This window comes from Marmota marmota, unplaced genomic scaffold (assembly GCF_001458135.2).
Source record: "Marmota marmota marmota unplaced genomic scaffold, marMar, whole genome shotgun sequence".
NCBI lineage: Eukaryota > Metazoa > Chordata > Mammalia > Rodentia > Sciuridae > Marmota > Marmota marmota.
The window spans coordinates 13,557-34,732 of record NW_025999964.1 but is presented as its reverse complement, the minus strand read 5'-3'; the positions used below and the strand labels follow the sequence as shown (position 1 = coordinate 34,732).

The following is a 21,176-nucleotide window of genomic DNA, read 5'->3' as shown; positions in this document are numbered from 1 at the left end:
TGGAAAATATAATACAATGTCTTCTCTCCTTTGAAAATTTCAAATTATTTTTGATGGTTAAAGCAAACATTGTAACACTGATGGGAGCTCTCAGTTATGGAGAGGAAATATTAATACAGTTAAATAAGGGAGGGTAAAGGGATGTAAAAGCAGGCAGGGTTGTGATGCTTCACTCCTAACGTCTGTGACCGGAAAGTTGCCTCCACATATTTAATACCTAGCCACACAGAGAGGTACAGTATAAAAACACTATAGATAAATAAAAATCAAATTTTTTAAAAGTCTAAGTAACCTATAGGAAGGCAGGAAAAAAAATTCAAGGCCAGCCTGGGCAACTTAGTGAGATCCAGCATCAAAATAAAAACCTACCCAAAAGCAAAGCCCGGGAGTGGATAGCTTCATTGGTAAATTCTAGCAATAATTAAAGAGTTTACAGCAATCCTTCTCAAACTCTTCCAAAAATTATAGAGAGGAGGAAACACTGACTAGTTTTTTCTATTAGGCCAGCATTGCCTTGATCAAAGCTAGATAATGAGGGTACAAGAAAAGAAAACTGCAGGCATTAAAAAACCACAAGATACTAGCAACTCAAATCTAGCAGCGTATTAAAAGGATTATGCACCATAACCAAGAGGGACTTGTGCTTGGAATATAAGAAAACTGATCAACTCAATACATCACCTGAGTACAATGAAGGAAAAATAATCAGGTGATCATTTCAATGGATGCAGACAAAGGATAAGACAAAATCAAACATCACTTCATGAGAAAATACTCAGTAAACTAGAAGAGTTACTACATTTGTGGGCACGCAGTTGTTCACAATAGTCTCGATACATTATTTTCATTTCTGTAAAGTGAATACTCATGTCCTCAGCTACATTTGTCTTTCCTCTTTTTTCCTAGTCAGTCTAGCTAAAGAACCAACTTTCAGTTTCATTGATTTTTTTTCTCTATTTTTTAATTTTAGTTCTTCTATTCTTTTGTTTACTTCAGTCTAATTCCTCAGCAGGGTAAAGCCATATATGAAAAGCTCATAGCTGACATCACACTCAATGGTGGGACACTGTTAAGCTTTTCCCCAAGATCAGGAACAAGGCAAGGACACCTGCTTCATGCTTCTATTCAGCACTGTACTGGGAACTCCAGCCAGCATACCTGTGCAAGAAAAAGAAGCAAAACTCTTCCAAAATAGAAAGGCAGAAATACAATTAAAGACACCCGAAAACCTGTTATATGTAATAATAATAATAAAAAAAAAATTCAGCAAAGGTGAAAAATATAAAATTGACACACAAAAAGCAATTATACGTCTATTCACTTGCAATGAATGACAGGGAAAGAAATGAAAATAATTCCTTTTATAATCCCATGAAAAAAAATACTTAGAAATAAATTTAATCAAGGAGACATAAGACTTGCAACATTGAAAACTACAAAATGTTGCTGAAAAATCAAACCAGACCTAAGTAAATGGAAAAACATCTGCATTCGTGAACTTGGAGACTTACTGTTTGGTAGATAATACCACTCAAAGCAATTTACACATCCAATGCAATCTCTTTAAAAATCAAAATGTCTTTTTTCTTTTGTAGAACAGAAAATAGATCCTAAACTCACATGGAAATCTAAGGGATTCCAAGTAGCCAACGCAACCTTGAAAAAGGAAAACAGAGTTAGAGGACTGACATTTCCCGATTTCACACCTAAACTACAAATGTGTAGTAATCAAAAGTGTAGTGTAGATGTTAGGCCAATGGAACAAAATAGAACCTAGAAATGAAACCTCTCATGTGTGGTCAACCGATTTTTGACAAGGATGCCAAGACATCCCGTGGGGAAAGGACAGTCTCTTCAATAAATGGTGCTAAAAATAAGCAAAACAAAGAATGTAGACCCTTATACCACACCCTAAGCAAAACTTAACAAAAATTAACAAAAAGACCCGAAATGCTAAAATTATTAATCTCTTAGGAGAAAATACAGGGAAAATCTTCATGTCCATGGATTTGGAATGATTTCTTAAATATGACACCAAAAACTCAAAAAGAAAAAAATGGGTAAATTAGAATCATAAAATTTAAAAACTTGGGCTGGGGTTGTGGCTCAGTGGTAGCGTGCTTGCCTAGCATGTGTGAGGCACTGGATTCGATTCTCAGCACCACATATAAACAAATAAATAAAGGTTCATCAATAACTAATAAAAATTTAAAAAAATTTAAAAAACTCTGGTGCATCAAAGGAAACTATCAAGAAAGTAAAAAGACAACCCAAAGAATGAGAGAAAATATTTGTAAATCATATATTTGATAGGAGTTTAGTAAGCAGAATATATAAAGACATCCTATAACATCACAAAACCCCCAAACAACCCAACGTAAATATGGGCTATTTCCCTAAAGTAAATACACAAATGATCAATAAGCACACCAAAGGATGCTCAGCTTCATTAGTCCTGGGAAATGCAAATCAAAACCACAATGAGATGAATGACTAATATCACAGAAATGGAAAAGAAGGTGGGTAAGGCCGTGGAGAAATCAGAACCTCCGTGCATTGTCAGTGGGAGTGTGACATGATGCAGCTATTGTGGAGGACAAACTGGCAGTTCCTCATAACATTAAACACAGAGTCACCATGTGACACAGCACTGTCACTCCCAGTTGTATACCGGAAACCTGACTGCAGGGAGTCCAACAGACATTGTGAATATCCAAAAGGTACAAACAACTCATGAGCCTTTCAGGAGGAACAGATAAACAAGTTGGCGTGTAGATACAATGGAATACTATTGCCATAAAAAGAATAGTCTATGTCATGGATGAACCTTGAAAGCATTATGTTAAGTGAACTCAGCCAGGTGCTGTGATAAGTGGGAACAAAGGAGGTTCTTATATATGGAGCAGGCTGACTAGTGCTGAGCATTTGGACAGTGAAAGGGGTCCATGCAGGACCTCTTGAGCTGGCTGGCTCAAGTGTTGTCAGGATCTCTTCTCTTAACAGTATCTGACGCAGAAAGATGGCACACTCAGGAATGAAGGGACCGCCTTTCCAGGAGGCAGCACCAGGTCCCAGGATGCCTTCGGGGTGGGAGCCACATCATTAGAGCCCACACTCAATGGAGTCCTGGGGTGCTCATAGGGAAAATGGCATCTAGAATAGAATAGCAAATATGCCACATGAGGAAAAAAAGGACACTTTAAGAAGGCTTGTTGATCTGTGCTGCCAGCACTGTAAATCTCTAAACTTCAAGAAGGCATTACAGTTTCAAAACTACCCTCTGGAACTGAGGCTGTGCATAGATAGATGCCCCCAGATATGAGGAACATGGGCATTAATTAGCTTCTTTTAAAAAAATTTCTTTTTAGTTGTTGATGCATCTTTATTTTTTTATTTATATGTGGTGCTGAGTATCAAACTCAGTGCCTCACACATGCAGAGCAAACACTCTGCCACTGAGCCATAACCCTAGCCCATTAATTAGTTTCTTAAAGAGAGTTTCTCCTGGGTTTAGAGATAATTAAAAACTTGCATAGAGTTCCTGAGTCCCATTGAAACTGAACCAAGATTTTTCTTACCTACCCACCTTTCTTCAGATATACTGTTGCCATCCTGGTCTCTACCTGTGGAACATTTTACCTGAGATATTGCTAGGGAAAGGGGGCTAGCGTGTGTTCTAAACCTTACGGAAATTACTGCTATGGTAATCTTTGATGTCCTGTTACTTACTTAGACTCTTTTTTAAAAAAATATTTTTTAGTTGTCAATGGGCTGTTATTTTATTCATTTATGTATGGTGCTGAGGATCAAAGCCAGTGCCTCACATGTGCCAGGCAAACACTCTACCAGTGAGCCACAACCCCAGCCCTACTTAGACTCTTACTGGTACTATTTTAAGTGAGGATGGAGTTGAACATGGGGGCTGGGTATCACTGACTTAGTAGGCAGACCTCATTGGATCTCACACCAGGTTATGTTCCCCCAAATGTCTATCGGTTATTAAGCTGACAATTTACTCCCCCACCTGCCTTCTAATCATGTTCTCTTTTATCAGTTCTAGACTCCAGCGGGCATAAAGGGACTGTTACTTATTGAATAACTTTCCTAAACTGCAACCCACCTCACTTTTGTTGTGTAGGACATTGTTAAGGAGGTCAGAGCAACCATAAAAATACCAAAGTAGAGCTGCAGTGTGTGAGTATCGAGTGGAGAAGAGAGGGAACATGAATTCATGAAGATGGCCTGCAAACAGCAAAGCCCCTACCAAACTATTCACAGCTACCTGAGTCCAAGGCAGAAAGTGAGGTAGGCTGGGAGCTCCTGGGACATCTAAGCAGGGACAATGCTACCTTATCCTGAGAAGGCACAGTAGGCACGTGCCCTCACCAGTCCCAAACAGATGAGAAGTGGCACATCTCATGAGGACAAGCAGCCAGCACTCACTGCAGAGCCTCTCCTCACTTCTCTAGGCAGAAAGTTCCACAGTGGATCAGGTAGGTACTGAAGACAATAGAGCAAATTGATTGTGATTGCTGTCCATACTTCTCAGCCTCAGGAGTTGCTCCAAGAAAGCATCTTTACAACCTTTAACCAATTTGTCACTTTCTTCTTTCCAGTCCCACTGTCTCAGGCCCACAATCCCTCAGCCCACATACCACATACAGAAGTTCCCCAGTTTTCACATCCTCACCTTGGATTACGTCAGTAGTCTCTAGGGTAACCTGCTCTACACCTTCAATCAGGACTTGTGGAAATACCCAAATTTCCTCTGTCTTTTTGACTTACCCCCCACTCCCTCAACACACACATCTGCTGAGGTGGCTTCCTTGTTCCTCCATGTAAACCTGTGTTCCATCCAAGACTGCTCCCTCACCAGCCCATAGAAGCCACTATGGAGGACTTTTCTAACAACCCAGATCCATTCTGGGCCTGGTCGTTTTTCCGTAATCTCCCAACATACTTGGACTTGCCCACTGCACTGTCCCCTAGGCAGATGATCTTCACGTTGTCATCAGCATCGTATTTCTCTTGGTCCAGCTCACATGGTTTGGCTCTATCCCCTGCCATTGGCTCTCAGTTGTAGAGGCCCAGCTAGATGATCTTGTCAGTGTCTGGGAAGGTCAAAAAGAGGTTGCTATTAGAGATAAAAACTACCCTCAACCAAATCTGTTTCTTCCTCCTGGATGGGAGAAAGGAGCCCAAGGACACACATCTTTCTCCCTTTACCACTGATGTAACTGCCACATGCTAGGCCTCAGGGTTGTAACCTTGTCTCATAAGATTCTATGTTATCTTCCTAGTGCAATTACGCTCAGGCCACACTTCCCACCTGCCATGCTGAAACTTTACAAGTTCAACATATGGGTTTTCTTACTTATCAAACAGTGACAAAAAATAGTACCCATGCCACATGATACGTACAAGACACTGTACGGCAAAAACAATCTGAGTTCTCATCACCAAATAACATATACTACATAGCCAAAGATGCCTAACCCACATTCCTGACTATCTGCCCTCTCACCTCTCACCTCCCCCTAATCTTCCATCCTGTTGCATTCAGCAGCTGCCTCTCTCTCCTCAACATGGATATTCCCCAAACCCTCTTCTACAGGAGATATTTTTTAAACCTCTAGTAATTTCAAGCATCTCCTAAATAGTAACTACATGGAGAATGCTTCCCTTAGTGCCAGATTCAGACATGTAATTGACCATCAGACCTGTAAATAGGAAATGAAAGGCCTGCAGGCAAGTTACATGTTAACACAAGTACTATAATCCTGCCCATCACAACTGCTGCTCTTCACATTCCCATAAATGCAAGACACCACCACCATCCAGTGCCAACGCCTATATATAACATCATCTCTAGCCTGTTCTACTCCCCTCACACCTAAATATGGCACTGCAAACATTCCTAAGATCCTGAACTAGCTAGGCACACAGAAATGATACTCTGATGATGACCTAACAGCACTAATTCGCACTTACTTACTGGGCAGACCTCGCACTGAGTTCAAAGGTGTGCACAGGAGTTGACTGTAATGCCTTTGCATAAGAAGGAACTGAGCCTTGCTCACTGCAGTACTCTCAGCCGTTAGTGCAGTGCCTGGGAAGTGGCAGATGCTTGGTGAGCATGGTAAGGGTTCTCTCCTTCCACTTCCACTCTGCGGCGCAGCGACCTATACGAAAGCCAAACCTAACCTATGACTGTGAGCTCGAAGACCTTCAATGGCTGATGCTGTCCTCGAGATGTAGGGGACAAGCTCTCTTGCATTCGACAAACACTTCTGAGAGAACCCTTCCCAGGCCCTCCCTCCGCCCAGGGCCCTCGAACCGCCTCCGAGGGGCGGGTCCCACAGGCCTAGGCACCCCTGGGAGGCCTCGTCCTCACGTGCGATCCAGGGAAACGGCTGGAAACACCAGGGACGCCACCGCCCTGCGGACCCGTAGCCACGCCGGGCCCACCCGCCAGCCCAGCTCACGCAGCACCGCCCTCTGCTTCCGCTGTGCAGCGTCCCTGCAGCTGCTACGCAACCGCGCCAAGGACCCCGAAAAGGGCTGCCCGGCAGAGCGCCCGAAGGACCCCGCCGGGGCGCGGGGTGGCTGGCGCAGGGCCTAGCGGCTGCCGGCCAGAGGGTGGCGTTGGGCTCCTGAGCGCCCAGGTTCAGCTGCTGTGTGTAGGGGTTGGAGTCGGGGTTGGGGTCGGGGTCGGGGGCCTTGGGCCGGGCTGGTATAGGTTCCGGGGCGTGGAGGGAGGGCCATCAGCTTTTGCACGCTTATGAGCAGGAGGTTGCTGCAGGTTGTAGTTCTTTGATGGGTAAATTTGAGCAAATGTCTCAACTTTTGTCACCAACTCAGCGGGTCCTTTAGCTCATGCTAAAGGAATGAAATCAAACAGGACTAATAAAGAGAGGGTTAGAAAGAATTTTTATATTGATTAATATAGCAATGTGATTACTCATAAGCAGAAAAGCCAGGAGAGGTGGCTCTGCCCCATTGGCAGAAGGGCAAGGAAGGCAAAGGATAAACACAGAGCTGTGGATCAGAAATTTGCATATTTATAGGTTACATAGCAATATTCATTATTAAGTTGCAATTTCTTAGTCCACCTGCACCGTTTTGCACATGATCATAAATGTGTCTCAAATCGTTAAGTCTTGCCCCAGGTGTTTATTTTACTGTGGAAGTGAATTCCAATGAGAGTCCTGGTTACCTGGTTACTTTCGGTTGTGGTCAGATCTGGTTACATCAATTGATTTTTTTTTTTTTAAATTTTGAACAATGAATGCAGTTGGCTAGGGCTTTTGACCATCCATCTTGAGCATAGAGCATTTAGTGCCTTTTGTCACCAGTTTAACTCTATACTCCTGCCTCATTTTGACATTTGTAACTAAGCATGAGCCTAGATGGCCCAAAAGCCTAAATTGCTGTGAGTGAGCAGGAATTAGGACAGGGGCCTGTCACTGATTCACCTGGCAGGTTCCAGGTCCCATGAGATCAGCTCTTATGCCAAACACTTCCTAGGGACTGTGTGCTACTGTGCCCGAGAGAGAGAGAGAGAGAGAGAGAGAGAGAGAGAGAGAGAGAGAGCTGTGATATTGCAAAGGAGGCTCTGAGAAGGCTGGGAGATCAGGGAGAAGGTGCATTAAATCTATAGGAAACCGGGTAGTCATAAGCCAGGCAAACACAAGTTCTTTTATTTCAACTTAATTTCTAATATCTATAACTCTCAATCACATATCACACGTTACACAATTTTTGCAAAGGCAAAAAGCAGATATAAATGCAGAATTACTGTAGGTGGTCAAATAGAACTTGTCCAGGGTGCAGAGCCAGGTTCAGTGAAAGGCCAAGGCTCGTCGTCGGAGATCAAAACGCACACACAGATAGCAGTGACAAAGATGAAGCACTTTACTGCAAGCTGGTTCTAGCTTATATAGAAAGTGAGAGTCAGTTATCTTAAACCAGGAAGCTCCCGGGGCCAATCATAGTAAAGGTCAGATCATCACCTACGGTGCACGGATGTCCACCCTGCATAAGATTCATGGGGGGCACCAGCTGTCCACGATCACGGAAGACGGGAGGACCAATTAGAAAATTTTCAAAACAACTTGTTATCTGCCCACTGGCAACTTGCCTGCCGCCATGTTGCATTAGGGGCTCCTTATATGAAAGGCCCGGGGAGTTCTAGCCACCCACTGGCAATTTGCCCACCGCCATGTTTGAAAGGCCCAGGGAGTTCTCATGGAGACTCCCAACATTCAGAATAGACAGCAGTTTCAGAGTGTCAGCTTGAGATATCAGCTTGGAGTGGGCCATGTGCTATCATCATGGACAGGAGAAGTTGTACTCTGCTGAAGCCTGGGGATGGAGATTCAGAGGTTTATTGCTGTGGTGATTTTCCTGGGCAAGGCTCGTGATGAAAATTGATCAGGTGATGGGATCAGGGTGCCCACAATGTCCAGTCTCAGGGCATGCCTCCTTTTAGGGATCTCAAATGAGGGGTTGCTTTACTCCATGGTCTGGCATGTTTGATGAGCTCCTGATCCTGGATTTCCAATATGTGTTTGATAAGCTTGTGCATCCGCGTGCTTCAGATTAATTCAGTAATTTCACATGTGGTCATTCTTATTAGCATGATTAACTTATTTATCACTTTGTGCTTTATGGTTGTGCCTGGTAGGTGGTGGTGGTTTACTTGTACAAACAAGGCATGGAGTCATTCCACCTCAGCACTTAAACTCAAAATCAGAGCTTCACAGGGGTGGGAGAAAGTGGCTCTGTGCGCCCTCTGCCTGAGCAGCGCAGGATGCTAAATACTCCCTGCTCAGCAGTGCTTCTGCACCCTCTCGTGGCAGTTCCGGTGAAGCTCTGAAATTTGTTCGGATTATTCCAGGCCAAGATTTTGGAACTCAAACAGAAATAGAACCTACCATCCCACACCGTAATCCGAACGGATGAAGACAGCAAGAAGCAAAGTACATGGTTGACAGGCCTTGGAATCTGGCAGAGGTGCCTCTGCATGTAATGCTGTGTTGGTTTTCTGAGTGCAGTGGCTTGAAAGCTGGGCTTCCTGTGATGCCTTCTGGGGAGAAAGGATGCTACTTGAACTTTCAGGGGCATCTGGGAAAAAATGTACCTTGGGAGCCAGGCCAGCACTCCATGAGGAACAGGTACAGATTTTCACCTTTCAACACAAGTTATAGAGCTTCATTTTGAATAAAAAACAGAGGTATCAAGAATTTTCTTAAGTTTTCTGCTGAGATGAAACCACTGCCATCCTTCAGTAGTGTAGTTGGCAGCTTCCTGGTTTAGAGGGAGAATTTGAGAATTATTCAGGACTTGAAGGTGGGTCTTTTCAGCTCAGCAGTCACAGATCAGAATTGAGCTCCCTGTGACTTCTGTGCAGTGAAGTCTTCCCTAGACAGGGAAGTGTTCCACCTTCCCACCACCTGTGCACAAGGTCACACTCCTGCACCCCAATAGCCTTCTGATTGGGGTATGACTGCATTCTGACATAATTGTGTCTGTGGGGCATCTCCCTTGAGTATTGAGAAGGAAACATGGCTGAGGAAGGCCCAGGGAGAATAGACAAGGGTGGATTTTCCATCAAATTGTAATTCATTGTGTTTGAGAAGAGAGTTGTGGCTCCCATCCTATTCTATCCTCACTCCATTAAAGGGCCAGCTGGGCCCAATGGACACAGGTGACCATGTGGAGCATCCTCTTTTGTGCCTTCCTGATGCACCTTTCCTTCTGAGATTAAAAGGGACACCTTGGCTGTTCCAAACTGTAGATAGCTAGAGGAGAAGCTGGAGGAGGTATGAGAGGTGGTTTGTCCAGCCCTGGGCTTTCTGGACTCTGGGACTTTGGGGATTGAGATTCTAACACATGAAATGTGGAACGCAAACATTGAAACTATAACAAAATCTTTTTCAGATCAAGGCATGGAATAGTGGGCTCCATTTTAGCTTAAATGTGCAAATTTTATGTGTTGGAAATAAACAGAACACTAAATTTCAGGGGTTTTACATCAGGGCTAGGCAGTGGCATAGCTCTCTCTGCAGCACCCTTTTTCCCTAGAAGGCATCTAAGCTCAGGGCTGGGAATATAGCTCAGTTGGTAGAGTGCTCGCCTCGCATGCACAGGCCTTGTTCAATCCCCAGTACCAACAGATAAATAAAGTACAAAATAGGACTGGGGATGTGGCTCAGTGATCCAGTATCCCTGAGTTCAATCTCCAGTGCCCCAAAAAAGAAAAGTAAAAAAAAAATTCAAGCTCAAAATACAGTTGAATTGCAACTTGTGGAAAGAGATGAGATTAAAATTTGGGATGGGGGTATAAAGCTGCAGTATAAAGTGCTCCAAGATACTCAGAGGCAGGACCTCTAATGACAGCCACCTCCAGGCTTTCCCTGGCCATTGTGGCCCTGTGGGGATCCTGGAGTTGCCTCCATGTCTGTCTGTCCTTTTCCAGGTGTTCTCTAGGCAAAGATACAGACTTGGGTTGTTGTGCCTGCATTTTCCTGAGATGAATGAATGCATGTACAACTTAAAAAAAAATCTCTTTCCATAGGCAACAACTGCATCCTGAGCCTGTTTATCAACTGCATCTACAGGTGTTTCCATACAGAACCCAATTCTGTGCCCCAGTGTGGGGCACAAGAGTAAGGGCAGCCCAGGCGGACCAGGTCAGAGGCCTGGGGAAGCTCAGAGACCCCAGGCCTCCATCACACGAATGTACTGCATTTCTGTCATTAAGGCACATTCTGATTCCTTAATTTATTTGGCCATTCTGCATAGAACTTCTTGTGTAATTGCATGCTGTATTTAGACATGTTTTCAAGATATATTTTCTAAGCAATTTAAAATTCTTAGGTTCATATTGAATCATGTGGTGTGCTCATGTATAACTCTGGGAAAAAATTGAACTTTTAAAAGTGATGAACTATGTATTCCACTAGTAATAAATGAGAGTTCTGGTTCTGCATCTTCCAATGGATACTGCATCAAAGAAGGTTGTAGCCACTTAATACACATGTAGTGCCAACACGGCAGTGTAGGTCATTTCCCCTCATGTCAGGGGATGCTGAGAAGCATTTCTATGCTTCTTTGCCATTTTCATATCTTCTTTGGTGAGTTGTCAGTTCAGATCTTCACCTGTTTTTAATTGGATGGTTGGTTTCTTACCATGTTTAGGATACAAGTCCACTTTAGATATGTATTTTCCAAATATTTTAACCCATCTGTGGCTTATTTTTTGTTCCCTTAATATAATTTTTTCAGAGTAGATATTTTTATTTAAATTTTTTTGGTATTGAGCATAGAACCCAGGGGTGTTCTACCACTGAGCTATACTCCCAGCTCTGCTTAATTTTTTTTTTTTTTTACTTAGAGATAAGGGCCTTGCTAAGTTGCCTCAGGCTACCTAATAGCTGGGACTAGAGACATGCAGTACCATGCCCAATGACAATTCCAATTTTAATTAAGCCCACATTATCAATTCTTTCTTTCATGGATTTGTTTTGGAGCTGCATTTAAAAAACTCAATATGAAACATGGTCATAAGTATTTTCTACTACAATTTTTATAGTTTCACATTTTCAATGTAAGCCATGGACTACTTAGAGTGAATTTTGTGAATCTGATAAAGGTTTTCCCTGTCCATTACTCCTATAAATTTTCTAAGCACTCCATCACCATCTGTGTAGCAGATGCTCTTTTCTTCATTGAAGGTCTTTTTCCTTTGACAAAATTAGCACTCTGTTGGTATGGGTGAGCTTTGGCCTCTCCATTCATCTCCATTTATCTACCTGTGCATTTCTTCACAACATCACATTTCCTCACTACTTCAGCTTTCTGACAGGTGTTGAAATATAGATGTGTGAGTTCTTTGTCCTTCTGTAGTCTGTGTTATCTATTCTTGGTTCAGAAACAGTTTGCTGGAAATTTGAGTGTGATTGAGCTGAATATGCAGATGAGGTGTGAGAGAATTTCATCTTGACTATGTAGAGACCTGAACAAGAAATATCTCTATTTATTTATATTTTGTTTGATTTCTTTCAATTTGCCAAGGTTTTCTGAAAGCACAGTTGTAAGTAAAAACTTATATTTTAAATTTTCAACTCTGGGGGTGCTATTTTAAATAGAATTGTTTAAGTTTTTTTCCTTATTCTAGTTTTTAAATTCCAATTTTTCCTATACAGTTTTGATGACTTATAAGAAATCAATTGACTTTTGCTTATTGACTGTGTATTTTGCCTTTTGTTGTTTATCCTGTACGAGCAAACATGGAATGGTGGATTCTATTGCCGTTTGATTTCCAAAGTTATGGCCTGGTAAAATCAGAACCATGAATTTCAGAGCTTCACCAGGACTGCCACAAGGGGGCGCAGGGCCATTGCTGAATAGTGAGCACTGAGCATCCTCAACTGTCCACAGTGGCCAGCACGGGGTGCTCAGAGTGACTTTTTCTGAACCCCTTGTATCATCCGTCTGCCAGGGATGGGTGTCCTGTGCCCACAGCAAACTTTCTTCTCAGGACTCATCTGGGGAAATTCCATGGCTGGGGATACCTGGGGTCTATGTCCACAGTGAGGTAAACCTAACTTTCAAGACTTACCATAACCCTCACCCTTGTGGTCCACTAGGGGAGACCATGGCTGTAGACATGTGGGGCTATGGCTGTGGTGATAAAGGTTCCTTTTCCTTGGGACCTATACAGGGAGATGCTGTGGCTGAGGACACCTGGTGGCCATGTTCACAGTGAGGTCACTCAAACTTAAACTTGGGACCTCACCCAGGAAAAGGCCACAGGTGCAGGCTAAAGGCACCTTGGAGCAACGACTGTTGTGGCAGAGCCTCCTTGTTACCCTCACAGGGAGATGCCTTGGCTGGGTCACCTAGGGACCATGTGTACCAGGAGATTTCTTCCCCCTTGGCCTCTACACATGGATGCCACTGTGGTTTTGGACTGAAGTCTACTGAGGAAAAGGTGGGGAAGACTGAGGAAAAGCCTCTTGCCCACTCTCCCATGTGCTGAGGAAGAAGCTCTGCTGTGTTTTACTTTTGTAGGTAATATTTTAGTGGGACTAAATTTTATGAAAGTATCCCTTGTGAGGCTTTGGCTATTCATTGTCATAGTATTCTAAAGTACATTTTATGGGAGAAATCCCAGGATACTGAAAGGAGAAACTGAGACATGAACTCAGGGTAGTGCAGGGAATGCCTGGGGTTCCCAGCATGTGGCATCTCACTAGTGTCTGAGAGGAAGGGCTAATATTGCCTCATTGTTTATATTTATCTTTACGTAACTTTTTTTAGTGTTACAGTACTTGAAAAATATTGAGAAGTCGGTGAGTCAGTGTAATAATAATATTATGGCTGTACTGAAGAGATATTCCTACCATGTGACTATGAGTTTTGTAGACAATACCAGGGCTTTCTAGATAAGTCTGCACACAGTTGAGTGGCCTGCCTGAAATTCCCAGAAGCCACTGTGGTGATAACTGTGCCAGACTACACTGCCCAGAATCCCTGGGGTGCCTGGGCAAACATTGCTACAGCTCCCACAGTCCTTTGTGGAGAGGGCTGGACAGGAAATCACTGAGCTACACTACCAAGATTCCTTGGAATACCAGGGCAAGCACATGGCCCAAAGCTTCCAAAGGTCTCCATGGTGGGGGCTGAATACCAGACGGCAGTGGCACAATCCTCAGGGTTCTCTGGGTATCTCTTGGTACCTGACAGGCAGCTCCCAGCCTTTGGGGTGAAAGATGCATTGGCAGAACAATTGACTACACTACATGAACATTAGGTGCCTGCAGCTCCAAGAGGTCTCTGCAATGAGGACTGGATTTCACTGCCTAGAGTTCCTGAGCTTGCCCATGTGAATGTGCAGCCTGGAGCTCACATTGCCCTCCACAATGAGGGCTGTATGGGTAGAATGCTGCACTGGAGATGCCTGAGGGAAATATGCACCTCTGATAGTCCTCTGTGGTGAGAACTGCATGGGTAGGTCATTGGACCATAGCACTGAGTCTTCAGGGTGCCTGAGCAAGCATACAGCCTGCAGCTTACAAAGACACCTGACAGAGGTATATGTGGGAAAACACTGGACTACATTACTCACAATTCTCAGGAGGGCAGCAGAAGCTTACAGGAGTGCTCCCCACTGTGAGCTAGAAAAACATGGGACTACACTACCCACAATCCTAAGGGGAAAGAAGCTCTCAGGATCCCCCACAGAGAACCAGCCAAACATTGGACTTCATTACCCACAATGTTTGGGTGGGGGTGGGGAATGGGAGGTTCATAGGAATTCCTTCACCATGAGCTGTAACGTGGGACTACATTACCCACAATCCTGAGGGACAGAAATCACAGGATTCTCCTGCCTCCTGTGAGCTGGCAAAACATGCGACTAAATTGTTCACAATCCCGAGGTGGCAAGTCTCCCAGATTCCCCTACAGGAGCCAGCAAAATGCTGCACTACAGTGCCTTCAGCCCTCTGGTGCAGAAGTTCTCAAGAGCCCCCTTTCTCCACCCATCCACACCCTATGAGCAGGCAAAATGCTGAACTACATTTTCTATAATCCAAGGAGGGGGAGGTAGAAGTGCACAGAATCAACCCCTCTGAGCCAGAAAATACAGGGGCTTCATTACAATCCTAATGGGGCAGAAGTTCCCTGGGTTCTGCAGAAGACCAACAAAATACTGGATTACATTACCCACCATCTATGGGGGGGGGGTTACCTCATGGGAGAACTGCCCCCAATAAACTGACAAAATGCTGGACTACATTACCCACAGCCCTCAGGGTCAGAAACTTTTAGGAGAATTATTTCCACCTCTTTCCGTGAGTGGGAAAAAGTCTCGACAAATGACCTACAATCCTAAGGAAGATGAAGCCCCAGGATCCCTCATGAAGAGCCAGCAAAATGCTGAACTACATTACAACAAGAATAGAGTTAGGGTTTGGGTTTTTCTGGCTCTCCTTGGAGGATCCTGGGTGCTTCCTCACCCTAAGAATTATGGGTGATGTAGTCCTTGATCTCACCCACACACCTCTGCCAGGAGACCCCTGAAAGCTGAATGCACATGCTTGCCCTTATACCCTGAGGATTCTGAGTAGTTTTAGGGGTAGTGGTAGGGCTAGGCAAAAATTAGCCACAGGGCAAAGGTTAGTGAGATTTACAAAACCAAGAGGTACTCTTGAATTTCTGCCACTAAAGACCATGGGTAGTATAGTCTTAGGTTTAACCACTGATACTGGAGATCCTGGGAACTTCCTCCCCTTAGGATTATGGATAATGTAGTCCCAGTATCTCCTGCTCTTTGCTTGGTACTGTGGGAGGCCCTCCCTAAATATTGTGGGTGAAGTATTAAGAGGTGAAGTATTAAGTGGGCTCAGATTGAGGAATTCTGGGTAATTCCTCCCCCCAACTCACATGGAATTGTGGGTAACATAATTCCACATTTTATTCAACTATGGAGAATTGTGGGAGATTCCGCTCCTGTTAGAATTTTGGGTAATGTAGTCTCATGATTTATTGGCTCTGTGCAGAGGATCTTGGGAACTTCCTTCCTCTTAGGATTATGGGTAAGGTAGTCCAAATTGCCTGCCTACTGCTGGGTATTCTGGGAGCCTCCTTCCTGAGGATTTTGGGTAATGTAGTCCCATGATTTGGCCTCTCTATGTAAAGAATTCTGGGAACTTCCTGTGCCATAGAATTGTGGGTCATGTAGTCCCATGTATTACACAGTGGGGGACTTGTGGAAGCTTCCTTTCCTGTGGACTTATGGGTATTGTGGTTCCATGATTTAGCCTCTCTGAGCAAAGAATTCTGGGAACTTCCTCTCCTTAGAATCATGAATAACGTAGTCTCAACATTTGCCATTCACCACTGGGTATTCTGTGAATCTTTTCCCATAAGGACAGTGGGTGAAGTAGTAAAGAGCATACTGTTAGACCAGGACGCAAGAAAACACCACTGACTCCAATTAAAATCAAATTAAAGCAAGCTTATTATTTCGACCAGCTGGGCTGCCTCTCCCTCCCAGAACGGCGGGAACAAGACAACAGCAGCAGCTTTCCTGCAGCCCAGCTTTATAGCCCAGAAAGTTACACAAAGCAGGGTTACAGATAACAGAACTCTGACGAGCATAACACTGATGGTAGTTTACATTTTTTGCTGGCCCCAACATCAGAATTTATGAGGACCATTAGAGTCTCAGAGAGGGTCATTGGCTGGCCAGGGAAGGCCAATATTTATGAGGTGTCACTAAAGTTTCAGAGAGGGCTGCTCTCTGGTCAGAGAGCCAGGCATGGGTGAATTCAAGGCACGGGCAGGCATTCCAAGCAGGTTCAGAATTTGCAGTAATTTATAGTAAAGCCAAAATAATCTTTTCATGGCTTTGTGGTGAGATTGCTCCCAATTTTAAGAAAAGATCAGGTTGGGTCTATCACATACCACTCTGGGCAGCTCTGGGAATTCCACCCAATAGAATTGTGGGTAATGTAATCCCATGATTCATCCTCTTTGTGCAAAAGATCCTGGGAATTCCACCCCTTTAGTATTATGGGTAACATAGTCCCATCTCACCACTTGTTATTTTGGGTGCCTCCTTCCCTGAGGATGGTGGGTGAAGTAGTCATGGGCATATCACTCACTTTGGGGAATTCTGGGAACTTCCTCCCCTCAGAATTGTGGGTAATGTAGTCACACTATTTGTATTATCTGTTAGGAGTTGTGGGAGCTTTCTCCCTATTTGAATTATGGGTAATGTAGTCTTATAATTTGTCTTCTTCATGCAGAAGATCCTGGGAACTTCCTCTCTTAAGGATTGTGGGTAATGTAGTCCCAACATTTGCTTGCTCACCGCTGGGTATTCTGGAAGCCATCTTACCCCTTAGTTTTGTGGGGTATGTAATCCCAAGGTTTGTCTGCTCACTGCAAGAGATCCTGGGAAATGCATCTTCATAGAATATTGGGAATTAAAGTTCCATTATTTGCTTGCTCACTGATGGCTATCCTGAAGACTCTTCCCCTAAGAATTATTGGTAATGTAATTTTAGATTTACTACTCACTTTGGGGAATCCTGGGTGCTTCAAGCCATGTAATTGTGGGTATTGTAGTTCTAGACATAACCACTTTGGGGGGGGGTACCATTACCCATAATCCTAAAGTGGAGGAAATTCCCAGTATCCCATTTCCTCCATTTTAGTATTATCGGATATGTCTCAGGTTTTTCCCTGATAGCAGTAGGGTCTCAAGGGAGGATTATGAGTAGTGTAGTCCAAATTGCCTGCCTACTGTTGGGCATTCTGGGAGTTGCCTCCCTGAGAATTTTGGGTAATGTAGTCCTATGATTTGCCCTCTCCATGTGAAGAATTCTGGGAACTTCCTGTGCCATAGAATTCTGGGTCATGTAGTCCCACATATTACACAGTGGGGGATTTGTGGAAGTTTCCTTTCCTGTGGACTTGTTATTCTCCTCAGTGAGGGTTGTTGGTAATGAAGTCTTGGGTTTATCACTCACTGGGGGATTTGGGAGACTCCTCCCCCATAGAGATTTAAAAACTACAGTCTCAGGTTTAACACAGGCCCAGGGATTCCTGGAACATGTTTGCCTTAGGTAATATAGTTCCAAAATTTATGAATAACATGCCCCCATTTTTTCCTTGATAACCATTGGCAATGCTGGGAGCTTCCTTTTTCTTGGGATTGTGGGTAGTGTAGTCCCTGGTGTAGCAGCTCACAGTAGGGAATTAGGAGTTCCTAAATCTTAGTCTGTATGTGATACATTCCTGGGTTTACCACTCATGACAGTGGATTTTGGAAACTTCCTCCCATTAGGATTGTGGACAATGTAGTCCCACAATTTTTTTTTGCTTGGCACTGGGTACCCTGGGATATTGCTCCCTTTAGGATTGTAGGTAATGTAGTCCCAAGTTTTACCTGAACACTTAGGGAATCTTGGGAATTTCTGCTCATATTAGAATTGTGGGTAAAGTGGTTTCACAATGAGGAATTTTGGGCTCTTTCTTTTTAGAAAATTATAGATAATTATGGATAATTAAAGTCCTGGGTTTAACCATTCAATGTGGGGGATTCTGGGACCTTCCTACCTCTTTAGAATTGGAGATAATACATTTCCAAAATTTATTTGCTTGCTTCAGGGATTCCTGGGAAACTTGTTAAAAATTATTGTGGGCACTGTAGTCCTATTTGACTGTAAGGGTCCCGCGAAACGTCGGAGAAAGAGACCACCAAGTGACCACTCATGCAATTGGCAGAAGGGGGATTTACTGAACCAGCATGCTGGGGCTCCGTGCCCACTCAAGAAGGGAAAGCAGCCCAGAGCCCTGAGCAGGGGCTGAGCACTGCTTAAGTACACTTTTTGGGGAGGGCGGAGGGCTTTGTATACATCAGAACAAATCATCATGAGGCGCGGGAAAATTGAACAACAACTCCTAAACAGGATTAGTTCATTCATTGGCGGGAACAGGTCAGGCTGGAGTGATAGGTCATTCCTAAGGAGAGTACACATTCAAACTGATTGGTTCAGGCCCTGCAAGGCCTACATGCAACCACACAGACCCCTTCAGTTATTAAACAACCAGACAATCAGCGGAAATATTTACTGGGCATTGTCTTAACAGCTACAGAAATTTCAGGTTTTGCAGGTAGCATAGAAACCTAACAATACCTCCTTTACATTTTAACTCAGACCTTGCAGCTTAGAAACTTTTACAACACCCGGTCTTTTACCCTTTAACTTTTACGCTTTAACTTCAATTTCTTTTACCCTTACAGACTGCCCATTGGATAATCTTGTTGCTGTAGAAAATGTAGTCCTTGGAATACCCTCACTGTTGGGGATCCTGGCAACTTCCCAAGGATTATGGATAATGTAGTCCCAAGTCTTCACTGCAAACTTCAGTGATTCCTGAAAAACTTATTCACAAAGAATCGTGGGCACTATAATTCAATTTGACTGCTCACTGATGGGTAACCATGGTAGTTTCTGCCCCTTAGAATTGTTGGCAAGTTAGTTATTGGAATTTCCCTCTTGCTGTAGAGGATTCTGGAAACTTCCTAAGAACTATGGGTAATATAATCCCAAAATTTGCCTGCTTACGCAGAGAATTCTGGGAAATTTGTCCATGTAGGATTGTGGGTAATAAATTTTTGTAATTTATCACATAGCAGGAAAATTTGGGAGCATACAATGTCATAGCATTGTGGGTTTTGTAGTCCTTGGATTGCCCTCTTACTATGGAGGATCCTGGGAACTACCTCACTAAGTATCATGGTAAATGTTATCTTGTAATTTCCTATCCTGTCTGAGCTGTACATGAAGAACCAAAACAACAACAAAACAGGTTTTCTTTTTATGGCACGATGCACAGGGCTCCTGGACTCTACAATGAGAGATGCAAAACTGGTATTCTATGTTGCAGCAATTCACTTGCAGGTCAGCATGAGAAAGAAAGAAGAAGCAGAGCAAGCAAAGCAGCAGCAGAAAAAAAGTCCTTTATTGTATACAAGCAATCTTTTTATAGTATTGTGAACAAAGAAGGCAGCCTTCCAACAGCAATAAATCAGGTCTTTCAGCTAATTAAACATAGCATACAGAAGTTTTACTTTCTAATCAGAAGTGACCCACTTCTCATGGCTAATCTACTCTCGGCCTGGAGGATGCCGAGCTATGCTCTTGTTAAGAACAGATAATAAAATTTTTCTCAGCGCCCTCTTAGCCCACTTGGCAGAACATCCCGTTTGCAGGCAAGTCCTCCCAAGGACAGCAGACACCTCGTTTTCAAGCATGTCCTCTTTTACCTATCTATACCTTGACAGAATATCCCGTTTTCAGGCAGACTCCGTCAAGGACAGTAATAGTAACGCAGTCACATCTGATTCTCTACAGTTCTATGACAGCAGGACAACTGATCTTTATGTAGAGAAAAGAAACTCTTTTCTATGGTAGCATAAATACCAGAGCTTCTGTGAGATATGTGGAAAGCCAGGGAACACAGGTTAGATAAACTGGCCTCCCATGTTTTATTGGCTTTCCTTGGAGAGAGAGAAATGGGGTTCTATCATGTCAGAACTCACAGTTCTGCAGGTCTGTATATGGAGAGCAAGGGAACTTGGTTTCTATGATTGTATGACTCTCGAGACTGCTTTTCTTCATGGATATAGCAAGTGAACCTTTTTTTTTTTTTTTAAATGTTTCCAGGAATTTCAAGTCTGGTGGAAGTCATGGAACTGGAAGTCACAAGGAACTGGGGTTATATGATGACAGGACTCTCAGTACTTTTGGACTCTTGGTAAAAAAACAGGGAAATGGTTGTATTGTTGGAAGGACTCCCAAAGCTTATGGGCTCTATGTGCAGAGACAGGAAACTATGTTTCTGTGATTACAGCTAACCTGGAGCTGCTGGGCTTTATGTGGAGTAAAAGTAAAGTGGGATTCCATTGCTGACAGGATTTGTAATGTTACTAGACACCTCTATTTGGACATCTGGGGGACTGAGATTTTATAACAGAATTCACAATTCAACTGAGTTCTATTTAGACAGAGGGGAACTTGGTTCTATGATTGCAGGGGACTGAAGTTCTATGAAGGTGGGTCTCACAGGGCTGCTGGGCTATATTTGGAGAGTCAGATCATGGGATTTCAATAATTTCATGTCTCCCAGCACTACTATATCCTGTGTGGAGAGTTGGGGAACTTGGGTTCTATGGTGGCAGCACACACAGGCCAGCGGATCTGCCTATAGGGAGAAGAAAACTGGTTTCTATAATGACAGGATGGCAGGGCTTTGGGGATCTGTATGCAGAGCTAGTCTTAGATTACATGTATGCAGGAATCACAGGGCTGCTGGAATCTATCTAAAGAAGGAGGGACCTTTGTTTCTATGATGTCAGGGCACGTATGGCTGCTAAGCAGTTCATGGAGAGGAGTAAAATGATGCTTATAATGACAAAATACATAGGTCTGCTGAAATCTACATTGAGAGTGTAGAATCTTGGTTTCTACACTCAGATTTTATTCACTGCAATACTTGCAGGCCTCTGAGAATTCACCTGGAGAGCCAGGAAACTGGGATTCCTTGATGACAGGACTTGTAGTGATGTTTGTCTCTAGGTGTAAAGCCAAGGA

General features: G+C 43.6%; 1 protein-coding gene and 1 long non-coding RNA gene across 14 annotated transcripts in view; one reads left to right on the top strand and one right to left on the bottom strand.

The window, feature by feature from the left end:
• Rabl2b (RAB, member of RAS oncogene family like 2B) overlaps nucleotides 1–6,539 on the bottom strand; it is a 15,181-nt gene extending 8,642 nt beyond the window's left edge. For 2 of the 12 annotated variants that reach the window (XM_048803143.1, XM_048803145.1), the window contains exons 1-2: nucleotides 4,961–5,096; nucleotides 4,387–4,500 (exon numbers count right to left, since the gene is read on the bottom strand). Coding sequence is in view for 8 of the 12 variants with exons in the window: in XM_015506926.2 (XP_015362412.1) it covers nucleotides 4,961–5,067 (107 nt within the window). In the remaining 4 variants the exon portion in view is untranslated. The other 10 variants (XM_015506926.2, XM_015506925.2, XM_048803137.1 and 7 more) reach the window with 10 other exon arrangements.
• LOC125616845 lies at nucleotides 6,540–21,176 on the top strand. Of its 2 annotated transcripts, XR_007347615.1 has the most exons (3): nucleotides 6,540–6,676; nucleotides 8,900–9,176; nucleotides 20,250–21,176. It is a non-coding gene; the product is annotated as an uncharacterized LOC125616845 (long non-coding RNA). The 2 variants fall into 2 exon arrangements; XR_007347614.1 differs by lacking the exon at nucleotides 20,250–21,176 and having other exon boundaries at nucleotides 8,900–12,247.